The following is a 19,189-nucleotide window of genomic DNA, read 5'->3' as shown; positions in this document are numbered from 1 at the left end:
AAAATATTTGAATTTACTGGAGTTTGGAATCTGATTTTCACTTCCAGTATTCTTGAAGTGTATTCAAAGAGTGTTAACAGTGGAGGTATACAGCTGCAAAGCAGTGATCAGGTCTTCCTGGTGCTGAACTGTGACAGCATCTTCTTTCTGGCCTGTAGTGATGTCTCTTCCTATAAAAGTGCTTGAAGTTCCCACCTTGTCTGACCCATGGGTGATTATAATCAGTAGGACTGTCAACAGAATCCAATCTCTTCTACATTTGCAAGTATTTTCTGGTGTACAGCCTATTGCCAAAGCCTCCTTTGGGCTGACTAGAACTGACTTTCAGCAGGTTCCAGCAGAAGGACGACCAACAAAGAGGTGTAGCCAGCCACTGGGTAACAAATGTAGATTTAAATCTAGCTAGGAGTGCTGTTTCTTCTTCACGTGTTATTTCATCTGCCCTTTTATTTTTTACCCTAAGGATACTCCTGTTACTCCTACGCTCTACAAACTAAGCAGCAGACTGTTCTATATTTGTTGTTGCAGTGAGGATCTGTGGACAACTGTTGAGTGACAGACAGTTCCTCATACAGTAAATGTGCTTTTTGCAAACCAGCATGCTTGCAAACCAGTTGTGGTGGTCTTCCCTCTATGCAGTGGCACAAATACTGCTGTCTATATTTAGTTCTTCTACAATTTCCCATCAGGTTGGCACAGAGTGGCGATCCCCCTTCAACCATTGCATTGTCAATGAGTGTGTCCGGGTGAACAATGAGGTTTTTGTGCAGCAAAAGAATATTTCTTGCTCTCAAATGGATGTGCCTGACTGTCCAGAGGGAACTGAACTGCACTGTGACCAAGTAATAGATTGCTGTCCTTCCTGCAGATGTGGTAAGGTTATGTGTATGACAAACGGAATCACTCATCTCGTGTTGATGTCCTATTTCTCAACAGCAATTTCCAAAGTGCATGTTTTGCAAGTATACTACTGCTTTGAAGCTCTCCTGTATAATTTAGACACTGAGTACAATAGCACCTGCTGCTATTGCTTTCTCTTTCCAGCTGATGTTTGCTGCCTCTTCTTGAGCTAATCGCAGTTGAAGCTATTTTGCACTACTTCAGAGAGACATACCAGGCTATGTTTCTACAGCTCCAGCCTGCATTGCTGAGCATTTACAAGAGGTCCTGAGATGCTTTTGTCGTAGGAAGTGCCTGCTATGAACAGGGAGTTTGCATGCAGCCATGCTGCCTTCTGTGTGTCTCTGAGCATATGACTGTGGCCATTTCCTAGCAAAGACTTGGGTCAAAAGTCCAAGTCAGAAGATTTGGCTAATTGGGAAGATGTCCAGTTGTGTTTGATTAATATATATGCAAACACAGGGTGAGGATCTAGCAGTGGGAGAAGGAGGGGAAATACACACTGTGACTTGCAGAAAACCGAAGTGCATCTTCTGAGAGTGCAAGGCTTGAACTGGAGGGGAAAATTTATATTGTGCCATGTACTTGTTACAAAACAGCTCAGTGAGACATATTTGGAGGTGGAATTCAAAATAACTGTCAAATTGCTACATTTCAAGGTATAACATAAGTGGGATTGGTTATGCCTTTTTACAGTGAAACAGAATCTAAGTGTGCTTTGGAACGCTAACAAATCAAAAAAGCATACCTGTGGTGTACTAAATCTTGATAATGTCGTGAAAGTAGTAATGCTAAATGGAATATAATGGAATATTATCTTCTTTTTCAGTACCTCTGAATGGTTGTCCTTTGAATGGCACTGTTATTGGGGTAAGACATGATTCCTTTTATTTGCTGTGATAGTAAGACATTTAGATATATGAATGAGCTTCTGAAGAACACAAACTTGCCAGAATACACATAAGCATGCAAGACAGATTTGTCCAGACAAAATCTCTGGAAGTGAAACCTTGGTGTAAGAGCAGTGGCAAGAGGCTCAGCATGTGTATGTCCAGTTCATGATGCTGCCATAGTCTTCTTGTATGACAATAAGTATCTCTGAAAAATGGGCACGGAATGTTTCCTTATTTTGAAAGGAGGCTTGAGAAAAGTTCTTAGAAACTGTGGTAATCTGCATTGTGTAATGACTTGCAGGCTACCAAACGCACAGGAAACTATCTGTGAGAGATAATCTCAAATATGATCCTTGCCCACTTCGGGGAAGCAAAAACTTCCCGTATTCTACCTAGAGGATAAAGCAGATTAAAGAAGGATGGAGAGTCTTGCTCCACCTGTGTGGAAGGAGGGGTATCCCTCTTTGGCTATTAGCAGGAACAGGAAAGCTGAGCTTCCTCACTGTTTGACCTCTTTTGCCTTTCAAGATCCCTGCTGATATGCCCTCAGAGGAAATTTTTTCTCAACTGCATATTTAATGGACAGATTAAGGCATGTTTAACCCAACCCATGACAGTGGGAATGATGGGAGTTAAGCATCTGATCTCATTTATGCCGAATTTATCTTTGGAGAGCTCTGTCAATTGTCCATTGTTTCCCTAAATCCATATTCTGGCAGCACCTCTAGTGTCAAAGAGCTCTAAATATTCTCATCATTCCCCAGGGAAACAGGTCCTGTTTAGTCATTTAACCTAACTTTTAACCTACGTGTTCCTGCGTTTTCAATGTATGTCTGTCTTTCTTTTCAATTTATTTAAAAAGTAAGTTTACCCAAATCTGTTTGGACTTTTGAGGTATGGCAGAGAGAATATTTCTCCATCTATTTCTTCTGGGTTTGATTTTTTTCTTAATTGATAGGTGTAAGTATATCAGTTTGCTAGAGCTCCTGTCATGAAGAATCCATCATTCTGTGTGGGGATTACTTCCCTGTAGAATTAAATACAAGGAATAATTTTGCCTTTCTTGTCAGAACACTGGGAGAAAGGTTTTAAAGTGGTAAAGCCTAAAATAATCTGCTTTCTCTTTGATTCCTCTGTTTGTCTTGTCTATAGTATGTTGTCAAAACTAGTTGTGGCATTTTATAAAGACCATTCTTGTAGAGAATGTCATGCAGTATAGTAATTGCTACCTTCTGCCACCTTCTGTTGTATAGGATATACATATATATTTATTCTGTGTTGCAAAAAGGTATCTTTCCAATTGCATGCCATTCTTTCATGAACAACTGATTTTTTTCTCTTCCAGCAAAATATTTACCTGATCTGTCAAGTCTTTTTTCTATTTTCAAGTGTTTTAAAATATTTTAAAATACTTTAAAGCAGAAGCAAATTTTGAATCAAAATGTCATGTTGAAGGCAAGATGAGAAGTATCTGTATTTTGCAGACTTAAAATATTTCAGCTTGTACAATATGGAAAAAAATTCCTATGTTAATAAAATTTCCCCGGTTTAGAATGAATTCAGAAAGTGTTTCAGCTGACAGAAAACTACATTTTGAGTCATTCTTGTTTGCTATCTGGCGATGTATAAAAGCTGTCTCTCTTTTTTTTTTTTTTTTTCATTTAATACAGCTTTTAAAATGTCTCACTGTATTTCCTGACAATTAATCATTTTATCAAACACTGCCTGTGTAAGATTTTGAGGGCGTAGGTAGGCCCCAGCTGTTACGTTACTTTTGTGCTCTTGCTGTTGCAAATGTCAGGCATTACTGAAGTTAGCATTCAACAACGCAGTTACAAAGATATTTTCTCAGAATGGAAAGTGTGAAATTTGAGTTGAGATATAATCTTAAAAGATTTCTAAACAAAGTGGCCATTTTGATTTTTTAAAAAAGAATAGAGCTTATAGTAGGACTTGTCTTTGATTAATTACATTTTCTTTTCAATTAGACCAGCTTAATTTAATGACTTATTATAAGCTTATTAGTGTATAATACGGCTTCTTAGCTGTATGTTTGAGAGCTTTTGAGCAGCTGGCGTTACTACAGCTATGTCTTACACTATTCTCTACTTCAATGACTGTTCCAGAGTTCTGGTCAGGAAGGAAGATGTGATGTCCACATAAGTTTATACTTCCTGGATTTCAAAACCTTTATTCTGGTCCTTTAAGAATAGGTTTTAAGTTTCATTTTATATCAAGGGAAAACTTTGCTCCATTAACTCATTCACTAAATAGTTCCAAGTTTTGAATCTTTTACTGCAGTTCTGTTCACTGACTGTGTCCTTAATCCCTTTACATTTTTGTCTTGTATCTGGTTACCAATATTATATTCCAGTAATTTGGTGTGTTGCATTCACTCTGCTGTTCTCAACAATGCTGTGGGCTTTAACTGCAGACTTCCAAGCAGGTGGCTGTATTTACCAAAAGGATTATCTCTATCACTCATCTGTTTTCCCAGGCTTTTACGGAGTGGCATTTTTAAAGGAGATCTGGGTAGATCTGGGCTCTATGCAGGTTAATTTGGTTGCACTGACTAACACAGGGGCAGCAGATGTTGACATTTCATTTAAAGTTAGCCAAGAAGACACATGATAGGTGTATTATAGAAAGGGAAAAAGATGTATTGATCCATTATTCATTCAGTTCTGTCATCGTAAGCTACGTTTGTTCACAGAAAGCCATTGTTAAAGCCATTTGCATGCTGATCCCTAAATACATTAAATAAATATCATAGAACGAAGCTGTGATGCAAACCTTGGATCAAGGCAAGACCTTCATCCAAAAGTTCAAAGCCCTTGTGTGTGAGGATTTAGTTTCATCATGTCTCTAGTAAGCCCTAAGTTCCTGCCTATAATAGTGATTTTGGTATATACTCCACTTTATCTTTTTTGTATTTAATTGCAATGTTACAACTATGAGAAGATCCAACGAAGATATCAACTGTAATATCAGTTGTGGCTTTATAAACCCTTTCTTCATGATGTGAAAGCCTAGAGCTACTGAAGCATTCTGTGATAAGCGTTTACTTCTAGAGGGCTGGAATTAAGTGTGATTATGATTGTCAATGGAACAAACCCAACCATATTTTGAAACAGGTCAACACGGTGAGGACATCTCCCAGGTTTGCAAGACTTTTGTGTGTACATGAACATGCATGTGTAGAGCTACTAACCAGTAAAGCACTGTTAGTGACAGTGGACTGGATGCCCTTGTGAGACCTCTAGCGTGTAATAGAACTATCTCTCTAGTGTCTGAATGCTTTCCAACGTTAAGAGTAAAAAAGAAGTCTGGAGTTTCACATGACATTTGCTATCTGTCCCTCTCCCATAGGAAAATGTTATCAGTGTGTCCTTGTGCCTGCATTCACTGATGTCTTTTAACCCTCCAGATTAGTGACCTGATATTATAAAGGCAGGCATCACCCTGCCTTTAGCAACTGGGTGGTATCACTACCTCCATCATGTTGTATGTGGAGGATCTTTTTTTCTAGACCTCCACAAAGCAAGAAAAAAGTCATTGCTCTTGCTGGTACTTTATATTAGATCACTGAGGCCTGAGGACCTCTGTTGTGAAGGGGTGCAGATTAAGAATGTAATTAAAATTCTTTAATAAGATCATTTCTCCTTTGGTGTATATGTTAGAGTATTGGCTCTTAACTACCCATAAATGTATTACCTTTACACTGTTACTCTGGCCAGCTTCTTAGTTTTGCTCCATTTGTTCCATGAGTGTTTACCAGTGTGGCACAATTCCTCTTCCAAGTGAAGTCAACAGTGACATTTTAATGGCTTTTGAAGCACAACTTAAAGCTTTTATAATCTAGCAATATTCAGTGTCTGTTTACCTTATTTATTAGGTTTTAGAAGTTCTTTGTGAAAATACTCAATGTGACTCCTCCCATATTATCCCTTCAACCATTGTGACTTGTTATTTTGGGGTTGAAATGAAAGGCTGTACACTTGGGAAGCAGAAGGACTTTGCATTTAGAATTCCTTTCAGAGCTAGAAATCCAGTTACTAACTCCACACCCTTTTGTTTTCCATTTAATAGTCTGGCATTTTTGCTGTACATTTTAAATGTCATTTTTGTTTGTTTTGGAAAAGTGGTGGGATCCAGCAAACAAGGTGCTCAAGGAATTTGGATTGTGTGCCAGCTCAGCCACTGCTTTGCTTGCAACTATGAACAAGTTCAGTTCTTCACTCAGTAATCCTGTTTATGGTTTTGTTTATCTTTTGTTAATTTTAATCTTTTAGGCCTCTAGAGATTCTAAGCAGTATTATTACAAGAACAACAAGTAATTTCTGCCCATGATCTGTAATTTCTGCCAATGATCTGTGGGTTGCAATGGCGCAAGGATAAAAAACTTGTTCGCAAACTAATTCACTGCACTCAGGAAAAATGAACTTATGGCAACCACCTATACATGTAGCCAGGATAGCTTATGACAAAATCTTTCTCATCGCTTTCACAGATTCCTTTCTTGCTTGCTAGCTTTGTAAGCAACGCAGTAAGAAATGCCAGTGCCGTTTCTCAGATTAAGGAGTTCTAAAGGGCTTACTTAAAAAATAGCCTCATGCTATGCTGCTTGCTCTGGAATTATATATGCAAAACTTTGGGTCTCTGGAAAGTGGGGCATTGTTTTTCTATGTGGTTTTGCAAAGAATTGCAATGCAAGATTTAATGAAAGAGATTTAACCTAGATAAAACTGCTCATTTATTTGAGATATGCTGAAGAGACAGTCACTGACTTAACAAACTGGTTTTAATGTTTCAGCCATGGAGACGCCTCATGGTGGATCAATGCACAACCTGTCACTGCACCCTCCAGTCAACACCTTCTCTGAGATATACTCTGACATGTACAAAATTAAACTGTGAACCATGTCCAGTGGTAAGTGTGAGTGGTCCGGATGTTCCGGTTAAGAATGTGTCTCATTGGAAGGTCATTTTCTTCATTGTATACACCAGTTTATGTACTGTACAACTCTGGGACTTGTTGCCTTTCCTCAAGTTTTTTTGAGGAGTCACAGCCCTGTATTCTTCTCCTGAATGACACTAAATATACCAAATGTGATCTAAATCCGCAGTGTTCGAAAGGTAACGCTTCATAGTACTCAGGTCCACAGGCATTTTTATTGTGCGTTTTAGACTACTTACCTTTAGGGCAAGATAAGGTTTGGCAAATCATTTGCAACAGGAACTGCTGTGTCTCCTTTCCTACAGTATTATCTGTCTCTCTGGGGACCAGCAGCTTAGCCAGATCTCTGCTTCAGAGCTTTCCTGTGACTATTCTAAATTGTCTAATAGCTGGGCTCAATAAAATTTCTGTCTGCTTCCCAGCCATGCCTTAGGTGATTTGAGGTGATTGACCCCATCAGTTCCACTGGCCTTTTTGAAGTCTTTGCTGCTGCTTTGCTGCCATCTTCTGAAAGGAATGAGCTTGGCCGAGAAAGCCAGAGGCAAATAGCATCAATTTTTACTCCACTGATGAGCAGCAAGACCAGAGTGCCTGACTAGTTCTGTTCAAACATGTAGTTTTCTCTCTTAGCACCAATACCTCAAGTAGGAGGGGACCAAAGCAAGCTGGATTAATCTCCCCCTGTCAGAAAAGCACAGACAGGCAGCTAAGTTTCGCAGAAAAAGGCTTAAATGCCCCTTCCTCTTCTGCCTTACCCTGGATAATGGATGGAGCCCAATGGGCCCAACCAAACTCAGGGCTTGTGCAAGTGGTGGTCACTGTACCAAAAAGTTACATCTCTAACATGATCATATGGGATTCCCAGTTGAAATCCAGGAGAGGCATACATTGATAGGGTTCCTGTAGAAAAGAGGAGCAAAGTTTTGAATGAGTCCAGTTTTCAATCCCTAAGTACAACTGGAAAGGACAAAATGTAGTTCTGGACCCTAATATTACCCCTCCTGTAGGTATGATTCACCGGCTTCTGAAAGAAAAATAAATGGCCAAGCTCAGTGCTGAGCATCTTCCTCACTGCCACAAAATATAACCAACCTGGCAGATCAATGGAAAAAACCCAGATACACTAGAATGAATCTGTGGCCAGAAACATGTGTGCATATGTACATTCCCACATAAAAATACACAAACATCAATTCTTGCTTTTCAATGCAAGAAGCCAGCTGTAGAAATTAAAGGTAGAGGAATCAATAAAATACATGTTAAAAAAGTGGGGAAACATTCCTCTCCTGCTTCTTTCACCACCCACACAGTTTCCAAACAACTTCTTTCCCCAACCTGGCCCAAAAATACAGACTAAGCAAACAGCCCTGAGGAAAGGGCAATTTCCAGTTGGGCTTATTAAGCACTATGAAGTTGTGACTAGAAGATGTGCAGCTACCCAAGGGAGATTGCAAGGCTAGGTGTTTGTAGCCACTTTAATGAGTCTGTGGAGCTTGAGTGGAGAAAAATATCCAATAAGATACAAAATGTCGTCATCCTTCTAAGGCTAGTGGGATTCACACACATGCTTGTGGTCTTTCCTGTCTCAGAGTCATTGATTTCATGGTATACCCAGATTATATATTCCTTCATAATGGATAAAATCATGAGTTAAGAGTATATACTCTTGCAGGAGCACCTGCTTTCTACTGGATGCTGAATCTGTGAAAGTGAATGCACTGGTAACTGAAATGCAGCCAACTGCGGCATATTCTGCTCATCAAGGTCATTTGTTTTGGTCGTTTTAAGTCCTACTTTAGGTGCTTACATTTTTGCTAGTAGAGCAAGTTCACCTAAATAACAATGAACTATGTTTTCTTCCAGTGATTTAATAATAACCCCCCACCCTCCCCAAATTCTTTTTCTATAAAAAACATATGGATAACATGCATGCCTTCACTCAGCTGGAGTGTTTGTTGTCTTAAAAATGTTCAGCTCATCATAAGCAGCTGTTGGTTATGTGTAGCAGCTGGAGACATTACTGTAGGACACTTCATGTGTTAGCTCAGTTCCTTTCTCATTTCTTCTTTCCATTATCCACTCTATACCTTTCTTCCTCTCCATCTAGCGCTGCTCATTCTCCCACGCTCCTTTCCCTACCGGTGTTTTTTCCTTTCTGTGCCATTTTTGGGGCTCCATTATTCCTCCTTTCTTTCTTTGTCTCCTTTTTCATTTTATTCCATCATATGCTCTCTGCTGCTCTTCTTACTTTCTTATCAGGACATTTTCTTTTTCTTTCTATAGTCCAAATTTTCTACCTCAGCCTTATTCTCCTCTTTCCCTGCCCACTGCTTACTATCTCATGCTTTTCTCCTAGTTCAAGTACTTCAAACTACTTTTCCAAGTTGCACTGTCTAGTATTCATTAGCTTTACAGAGAAGCTCCTGCACGCCACAAATGCAAACTATAGTTCACTGAGAACACTCAGAACAGGAGAGGGTAAGCTTCTTTTACCCTCTCCTACTGCCATGTGTTGTTTAGTGGACCTGACCTTGCAACTGTTATAGTCAAAGAATATTGAATTTAGTGGACACAGGAAGCTCTTTATACTTGGAAATAAACTTCCATCCCTATTGTATAATAAAACAGTACAAAGATTAATACTAGCCTTTAAAAAAACTCTCCAAAGTATGCAACTAACTAGATTAAGCTAGTCTAGTCCTACTGTTTAAAAAGCTAGCTATCACTTTGTCCGCTGAATTAAAACAACAAAACCAGAAAAAACCCAGAAAACAAAACCAAAACCCAGAATCTCTCTAGAAGTAAGTGTTAGGAAGCATGCTTAGAACAAAATAAACCCAGAAAAATGTCCTTTACCTTGTAGAATTACAGAAGGCAAGAAATCTCTGGTTCTTGCTGTGGGAAATGTGTGCCAACTTCATGTGGCATCAGGCTGAGAGATGGAAGGCTTAAATACCTTCAGGTAAGTTTTAAGCACTTTTATTTATGTGTAAATGTAAATGTAGCACAGACTTCTGGTGAACCCAAAGAAAGGGCATTTTTTCCTCCTTTTTGATTCTAGAGGGACATTCTAGATGTACCTGCAAGTGTGAATATTATCAAGGAACTTTAACTGGAATATGAGCTCAAACAACTACATAGAGAAAATTAAAAATCTCATTTTAAATGAGAAATTTATAATTAAAGTTGCAAATGTGAATTTTGAAAAATCTTTCCAGCATATAGGTTCTTAAACAGTAGTTTTGTAGGATCAAACCCCATCAGCTTGCCTGCTGTATATAACAGTATGTAACTTTTTCTTTTATTCCATTCCTGAGCTAAGTTTTAGGTGGTGAAAGTATGGGAAAAGCAACGAAGCTGGTGAAGGGTCTAGAGAACAAGGAGCAGCTGAGGGAACTGGGGTTGTTTGTTTAGTCTGCAGAAAATGATGCTCAGGAGAGAAGTTATCACTCTCTATGACTATGTGAAAGGAGGATGGAGTGAGGTGGAGGTCGGTCTCTTCTCCCAAGTAACAAGCAATAGGACAAGAGGAAACGGCCTCAAGCTGCACCAGGGAAGGTTTAGATTGGATATTAGGAAAAATTTATTTGCCAAGAGGGCTATCAAGCACTGGAACAGCCTGCCCAGGGTGAATCACCATCCCTGGAGGTACTTAAAAGAAAGATGTGTAGATGTGGTGTTTAGGGACATGTTTTAGTGGTGGACTTGGTGGTGTCAGGTTTATGGTTGGACTCCATGATCTTGGAGTCTTTTCCAATCTAAATGATCCTATGTGGGGGCGGGGGTGTGATTTTATGTATATTTTTAAAGAAGCTCCCAACTCAGGCAGCAGTTAAATGTTCATAAATATGGCTCTTTAGAAGGTGATTCATAGTTTCTCACTTAAACACATTTCTTTTGTAAGTTAATGGAATTTTTTCCCTGTTAAGAGCTGAAAAGGTCAGGTTCTGGCAGTTGTGACTGAGCCGTAATAAATTTGGCTATGGAAGTAAATAGAAGATGATAATTTTGTTGATAAACAATTCTGTTTATTAAAGATTTCCATGTTTTATGAACTTCACCACCATCGTACACTAATTGACATATGAGTAAAGGAATAGTCAGGTTGTATAGTATCCTGAAAACTTACTGTCCCATGTTATTTCTGTGTAAAGCTAACAGCCCTTAAATCTTTACAGCCAAATGAATCACTTCAGGATGGCTGCGATAGTCACTCCTGTAAAGTAAATGAGAAAGGGGAATTTATCTGGGAAAGGAGAATCACTGGCTGTCCTCCATTTGATTCCAGAAGATGTTTGGCTGAAGGAGTAAGTAGTGAAATGGGTCCTGTTTCGAGATTTCCTAATAGACTCTGTCATGTTTATGGTATATAGGTACCTTATGTGTATTAGGGTGGGAAACCCCAACCCTCTCCCAGCACCTTGGCTAAACTGAATTTGAACTTTCTTTGAAATTCAGAAAAATTTAAGTTTTATTTTAAAATATATGCTGGGTTTATGTGGGACTATACTGCAGGGGAGATGCTGAGCTTGCAGTAATTCTGTTCCATATGAAACAGCAAACATAAGAAACTGTTTGTTCTAACAAGGTTTTCAGTTTGGTATCCAGAGTAAAACTGTGTGCATAATTACACAAACTGAGAAAACAGTCGGATCACCCCCTTGTTTTCTATGAATATGCATATGACATGCTGAGATGTTTTTCTCTACCCTCCTATGAGGTTAGGGAAAGGAATTTTCACAGTGCTGTAGAAAGGGCTCAAACTTCCACGTTTGCAGTTGTTTGGTATAATGATATAATAAAACCCCTGCTCAACATGTCCATCCATCTTTCCTGTGATTTCAGGTTAGCCATACAGTGAGGAACAGAGTGCAGGCTGGAGTGTGGGACATGGGGTCCTGCTTTTGCTCATCTAGAATCACACAGGTGTTTATTTCCACCTGTCTCCATTTTCTTCAGCACAACAGGAAGCAGGAAACCTTTACAAAACTTGTGCCCAAACCTCTCTCCACATACATAATAGAGGATTTTGTATGTATAACGCAGGAAGAATAAAGCTTCTACAGTGCATTTCTTTGTGAAATCACTATAGCACAAGCAGTTTTGTTATACAAGCAAGTATTTAGAAAATTGATGGGTTATGTTACAGGCTTGGGGTTATTATCATATTCTAAAGGTCTTCATTGAAAATCAATGAAGAATAGATTACTTTTTAACCAGAATTTCCCAAACTGCATTTATTCTCCTCCCATCCAAAAATTGAACTATTTCAGCTATAAAATTAGTGAGTTTAATCTAGTTACAACTAGAGAGTTTAGGGGTTTTAATTAAAAAAGCTTCCAAGGTTCAGGTGTTTAGTGCAACAATGGCATCAGCTTGCAGTATAAATATTTCTCAATTTTTCTTTTCACTATGGGTTTTCAGTAATTTTCCACCATACATATATTTCTGAGAATTATTTTCACATGGTAGTAATGAAACAAGCAAAATAAAATTTGTGGCTATTAAAACTTATTTGACAAATGTGAAATTTTATAATGATTTGCCTGTACATTTTCAGCTGTTGTGGAAGAGGCATGCTTTCATCTTTACTGCTAAAAAAATCAAGAGAGACTGTTTAAATTCCTTTCATAAACAGACATAAGACTTGAATGCTATTTGGTTTATCACTCTTGTTCCCAGAAATTTACTTGTATTCAGTATCTTTACTTTGGAAAGGCCCTATTATAAGATGATAGGAATTTTCAGATACTGAACTTGCTAATATAGTAAATTATTTTTAATCAGCTATCAACAAATATAATGACAAGTTCAAAACCTTAAAATGGATAGATGATCACTAATACCAATTTCTATTTTTGTACAAAATAATAGAAATAAAATTGTCTTGCCTAATACCCTGTGTTCAATATCTCCCTGTATTCTTCCAGCAGAAGAAATGTGCATAACTTGTGCCAAAATAGAAATTTTCTTTTTCTATTGTTTTAGGGCAGAATTGCAAAAATTGGCAATACCTGCTGTGACACATGTAAGTAAATAAGCCAAAAGTCTTGTGTGGAAATTGCAGAGAGTAAGCTACTGTGTAAGGAGCTACATATTGCATAAAGTGCAGGTTAATGAAAGGAACTTAGCAATGTGGTTAAAATAAACCATCAAACAAGTCTGCCCTCTGATTGGGATACTCTGTTGGGTTTTGTCCCCCAGAACACGTGTTTTGACAGTATTCACAAGTGCTTAGAAAGAAATAGATACTCTCCACATTTTATGCAGATGTTAATTATGAATGTTTTATTTTATTGTTCATCTAAACATAACAGGAACAGTATTGCACACACAGGTTGACAAGCCACATAACCTGATACTGAATATGAGAGGCAACCACTTCATGAATAATTAATCAACTTAAAATTAATTTAGCAAAAAACCCTGGGTGGCAGTAATGTAATCGTGATTGGGTTTTGCTATTGTAATAATCAAAAAATGGTAGGGGAGATCTTGTCAGAAGTGCATTCCTATTGCACAGCCTGACTTCATCTTAAATTTGGCAGTTTAGGAGTCAGAAACTCTTGATTTCATGCATCATTGTGTAGATAATCCAAATGTCACTCAGGCTGTGACAGGAAGGGTTTGCTTACATGAGGAAGGATTGCAAGGTTGGGTTCTCATTTCTAAAATGAATCTCTGATGCTTTTGTGAACAGACAACCTCTCAGTTTTTTCTTTTGTAAGTAAAAAATTAATAATACTGTAGCTCATTTAAAAAAACTCAAACGACAAAACTAAAGGGTGGTATTCTCTTTTAAGGTCAGAATATCAACATCTTGCCTGTGTTCTGTTATGACTTTTTTTTTTTTCCTTCCTTTTTTTTTTTCCTCCTTCCCTCTATGCGTGTGCTAATAAATAAAAAATGGCAGCATAGCAGCCCATCGCCACACTGGCACAGTAACTGCTGTAATAATACCCCTGATGAAGGATGTTAACTCCTACAGAGTTTGCAGCTTTTGCCTGTCTGTATAATCACTGAGTCGAGCTCGAGAAATAGAAGTCAGAAAGCTAGTAAGATAGACTGTCATCAGATGGCTCACACAGGTAATTTAGTTAAGAGAGCATTAATCTACCAGGCTTCAAGTAAGGAATGCTCAATATTATTTATTAACAAAAACAGATTTTAAGATTTAAAAGACCAGATGGTGGGCAGGCTTTACTAATTGAGAACACTTATCACTGCAATTAAGGAAAGGAGAAACCCAGTTCCAAATGAGTACAGATCAATACATAAATTTATTAGCAGTTATAGTAATTTAAAAGTGATACCTCCTTGCAGCAGGAAAAGCTAACTGATCTAAGTGAAATATTGCATGCCTAAACATGCCCATATTGTGTGGGCTTTCAAATCATTATTCCCATTGATGTTTGCGTGGATATAGCTCAAAGCTGAAAATTCCCATATGAAAGCACAGTCGTGTTCCTATTTGCTTTTCTACTCAGGGCCCTTCGTAATGAAAAAGCCAACATACTGCATCCAGCCTACTAACCATGAATTATCAATTGAAGGACTGTGATTAACACATAGCTTTGAATCAAACACATCTAGATACCAAACTCTCTTTCCTCTCTATTTATATCTTTCTACTAGGGCACTCAGTAGCAACATGCAGTCTGTTACAAACTTTACAGGGAATGCAAGGCTTGGCAAAACTACTGTAAAACCAGAATAATTATTCTTAAAAGTCAAATAAGAGAATAATTAATTTCTCATGGGCACAGACACTTAGATATAGGCTACATTCCATCCCAGGTCTTGAGAGAGTTAGTCTTTCAGACAACTCAGTACCATAAAGAATGGGGAAGTTCAAAGCACAATTCAGGGTGATGCCTTTGGTTCAGTATAATCCGACATAGCTTTGAGTAAAGGTTGTTTAAGAAGCCACTTTCCCTTTCTATGTTATGCCCTGGCAATTGGAGTTTGTTAGTGTGTCTGGGGGCATTCTTCCAGGTTTTAACTACATAGGTACACATAAGTGAACAGGCTTATTTTCTTATTGGATTTCTGTGGTACTAGCAAAGGACTTGGTTATTTGCAAAGGATATTCCTTATTTTCCCACTTAACAAAGAAGTTGCATCTCTGCTTCTCACCTCTTTTCCCTGTTCATCTCAATTGCATGTCTCATTAAGTTACAAGCACTTGCTTTTGCAAAGGAAGCACAGTCTACAAAATAAGGTAAATCAGAGCAGTAAACTAACTGGAGAACAAGTCGATAAGTCAGGATCAAGTAGGTGATGAAGCTGCATTGAATCTGATGACAATTATTTTGTTTGGGCTTTTCAATTGTGCGGACACAATTGTGTATTCCTTCCAGGTGGACAACTTCTATCAAATGAAGTGACAAAATCATTCAAAGAGAACTGACACTTCCAGTCCTGGAGCCAGAAACATTTTTCGAGCTTTTTTTTGATATGGAATGTAAAGCCTTAACAAGGCACAGAGCCAATTTGGTACTAACATTCCAATGGAAAAGGTATTGAAAGCTGTGTTTGCTGCTAGGAAGATGGATGCATTTCTCTTCAGTTTATGTATCTACTTAGTTGTGCACTTGGCCAGCTGAATTCTTTCAGGTCTCTGAAAGGAGAGAAAACAAAGCTGTTGTGTAGTACTTGAAAAATAGTCCAGTATTCTGGTAAATACAGAAATTCCACTGGTTAGCTGGAAATGAGTAAAAGTATGAACCTTTCTTTATACAGAGGCGTAGCGCTCTGTTGGCACTGTAAAGAACTGCTGTTTGCAGTGCATAAAATATCCACTTAAAATAGCATTAGCTCCTTCACAAGTCTTTAGATGTGGACCCAACCAGTCAAGAGTGTTCAGAACAAAATATTCTGGATTAGTCCGTATTTGAGCAGGTCAATTACAAGATTCCCTTTGAAACTGGAGGAGCAGTCACTGTCAACTACTGCAGTTAACAGGTCATAGCAAACCAGCCTCAATTCACAGAGGGATCAGCAGGTTCCCTGAGCTTGCACCCTCCACACATAACAAATCCAGACCTACTGCCTCTTGTGTGCATTTCTCATTTGATGGAAAAAACACAGGGAGAATTTACTTAACGGACCAAAAAGTATTGGAAAACAAGCATCAGAGTTTTTCATTCACAAACTTTACATACATACAAAAAATTACTCAGTACACTGGAAAACACACAAACAGCACCCACATTCTCATCCTGACCTCTGGCTGTACAGGATCAAGGTTCTTAGTGGTTCTAGGTGCTCATTCTGTCCAGTAACTGGTCCTGCATCCCTGCTAACCTAGACTCACGGGCCCTATGGCCTGTGGTCCAGTTCCAGTTTCTGTGTACCTCTGTACACACACATCCACACAGAACAGGGAGTCCATCACCCAGGACAAGTAGTTAGAAATAGAGTTTAATAAAAAGACAGAACAGGCTGCAGATCAAATGTAGAACAATGTCAGACGAAAGTATGGACCAGCAGCTGTTTAACATGCAACCAGCCCCCTGTATGCCTTCATCCTTTTTCCCATGCTTGTTCCTCATGAAATTACCTTAATCCCTCTCATCTCCCACCTTTGATTCCTCCCCTAAAAATTCCAATCCCAAATTTGTAGAATCCCAAAATGTTCTTCCTGATCATTGCATAAGGAGTCCTGCACATTTCTGAAGACAGTGACCGACCTCAGTCTGTAAGGTTATCCAGAGAGCTGCTCCCACTGAGTCATCTTGAAGAGCATCATCCCAAGACAACTGTATCTCTCTCCTGTGATGGCCCCAGGAATAGCCAGATCAGGGTGCTCTGTTTCTCTGATTAGATTATTTGGGTACATCATCTTTTCCTTGTACACAACAGCAATTTCAGTAATAAGGGGAAGAGAAGTAAAAAAAAGCAATCGTCAGCACTGTCAAACACTTTTTTTCTTTTCTTCCTTTTTTTTTTTTTTTTTTTTTTTTTTTAATGCTTGGCAGGTGTGGAAGTGGAGTGTCGGCCAGTAAGTACCAGACTGCAGTATCGTAACATCAACGGATGCATGGCTGATAAGGAAGTGCCTATTTCTCATTGCGAGGTAAATAACAAAGGCAATCCCCCTGCCTCAAGACCTGGCCTTGCCCGCTTTGTCTCTCCCACAAGGAAACCTTTGCCTCTGCTATGGCTTCACTTTAAGTGGAGTATCACTTTCTGTCCTTCTCACTGATTCACTCAGATATTGTAAATTTATTTCCTAAAGTAATTTGGTGATGCTGAATTTTCCCTATTTGAGCCAGCATGAAAAAAGGAGCATATGTTAGACACAAAGGCTTTGTTTGTACCACTCTCCTTTGCTTCCATCAGAAATTAATGACTCAAAGTGTCTTTGCTAGGACTTTCTACATAAAAAATGAATTTTTATCTCAGTATTATTGAAGTGATTTTCAGATCTGAATCTACAGTTAAGCACACATATCCCTCTTCAGAGTCTGAAGCTGATTGAGTGTTAAATAGGTATTTAGATGCATGGTACTTTAAAAGACATTTAAGCTTCAATACTATTGTGAGGCATCCCTGCCCATGCAGGCGGGTTGGAACTAGATGATCTTAAGGTCCTTTCCAACCCTAATTATTCTATGATTCTCTGATTTGACTTTTGTGCCCTATAAGCTCTATGACTCTATTAGCCTGAGCACTACACTGTTGTTTTCTGCATGTCTTGCACATTTCTTCCATAATCAGATTAAAGTTTAATTTCTTGCATATCACTGCTTACACCTTTTAGGGCAACTTCCATTTGAAATGGGAGCATGGCTTACATTTTGGATGTTCCCATCTCTCTGAGACTTGGAACCAAAGATGACATTCTCTTCCCAGACTGGGACAGCTGCTCAATCTGAGATAACCAAGCTTTGTACAACCCTTCTATGCAAACTATGGCATAGAAGGGTGGCAGTCAAGAAGATGGCTTGCACCCAGCCTCTTGAGTATTCCTTTTAGTTAGTGCAGTAGGCAAAATGAATCTCTCTCTTTCCCATGACTACTGGAAAAAGAATGGGAACAGAGAGAAGAGATACTAAAGGCATTACATGTCCCAGCTATTCAGATAGTTACCTGGCAAAGAGCCTTCATTTACTACACAAGTCTTAACAAGAGTGGAAGCTTTAAGAACAACACAAACACTTGCCTTCAAACACTTCAAACTTGGTATTTCTTTTTTTGTTGTTGTTTCTTCATTTAGGGCAAGTGCAGAAGCAATACCAAATACTCTGTTCAGACAGGGAAATGGGAAGACCTGTGCAGCTGCTGTACAGCAACTCAAACAACCATAGTCACAATTCCTCTCCGGTGTGCTAATGGGACAGTGGTGCAGCATTACATCCCTTCTGCCTCTCAGTGTGAATGCTATTCTCGGAAGTGTACAGACTGAGTATTTCCAAGAAGCCCAATTGTAATCTCAAGTTTTATGATGAAGAAACATTACCATGTGAGCCTCATTTTCTCTCTGTAGACACTTTTATCCAGTAGAATCCTGACTAACTGTATCAACATAGCAAGCAATAAAACTTATTAGCACAATAGAACATTATCTGATTATTCTTGGGGTGGTTTATAGAAGAGAGATTGCAGATTGTATTGTTTCTCTTCATCTTCACTATGGAAAGTAATCTACATTATTATTAAAAAAAAAAGCAAACCCACAACACAGCAACAGAAAGAGTTGCTTCTACTGAAAGAACATATCCCAAACCATTTAGCATCATCTTCAGAGACATTACACTTGCATTCCCCACTTCAGACCTTAGTGACAGACTAAGGTCTCTGGTCTTTTTTCCCCTCCAGTCAGGGAGTACAGTAATTATGGCATAAGACTTCATAGGAAATAGGTAAAGTTCTTTGTGCACAAACAATACTGGTTATGGCTCAGGCAACCAAATATCTTTCTATGATGCATATACATGTTCCTCCTGAAGCCAAATGCAAAGAAACTCTGTGCCAAGGGCAGGCTGTGTAACTTCTGCAAGTCCTTAGTACTTGTAATTGGGGCTGAGACCTATTTACTTCAGCACTTCCGCAGACCAACTTGAAGAGAAAGCTCATCAGTACTCTCTCTTATTCCCAGATACCAGAACTTCATCTGCTGCATTAGCTACAAAAGTTAGAGTTCTTTCAAATGCAGAATTGTCAGTGGTATGTTTAATTTAGTTACTGCTGCCAGGATAAAGTTAGCAGGATTTAAATTCTGCTGGGTCTGGTCAGACCATGGAAGAGAAAAGATTTTCCATAAGGTTGTTGATCCTGGTGGGATCTAGTGCCAGTCAAGCAGTTTCACTGGGAAGTACTAATTTCTCAAAAGTATGAGAGAGGGAAAACTGTTCATTCAATTTCATCTTGTGAAAGACAAGAAATCTTTAAACTTCTCATTGAAGTAACCCTTGTTAAAAAAAAAAAGAAGATA

The 19,189-nt window shown here is 38.6% G+C and overlaps 1 protein-coding gene across 1 annotated transcript in view; it reads left to right on the top strand.

The window, feature by feature from the left end:
- VWF (von Willebrand factor) overlaps positions 1–18,314 on the top strand; it is a 134,842-nt gene extending 116,528 nt beyond the window's left edge. The window contains exons 45-52 of the mRNA XM_030480334.1: positions 690–873; positions 1,730–1,770; positions 6,607–6,723; positions 9,614–9,712; positions 10,929–11,057; positions 12,739–12,778; positions 16,731–16,828; positions 17,972–18,314. Of these exons, the coding sequence (XP_030336194.1) occupies positions 690–873; positions 1,730–1,770; positions 6,607–6,723; positions 9,614–9,712; positions 10,929–11,057; positions 12,739–12,778; positions 16,731–16,828; positions 17,972–18,160 (897 nt within the window). The 3' untranslated portion in view covers positions 18,161–18,314. The remainder of the gene's footprint in view (positions 1–689; positions 874–1,729; positions 1,771–6,606; positions 6,724–9,613; positions 9,713–10,928; positions 11,058–12,738; positions 12,779–16,730; positions 16,829–17,971) is intronic.
- Positions 18,315–19,189: the final 875 nt, after the last annotated feature.

The sequence above is a fragment of the Strigops habroptila genome, chromosome 3, assembly GCF_004027225.2.
Source record: "Strigops habroptila isolate Jane chromosome 3, bStrHab1.2.pri, whole genome shotgun sequence".
NCBI lineage: Eukaryota > Metazoa > Chordata > Aves > Psittaciformes > Psittacidae > Strigops > Strigops habroptila.
The sequence above is the reverse complement of the archived record's forward strand: the minus strand, read 5'-3'. Positions and strand labels throughout refer to the sequence as shown.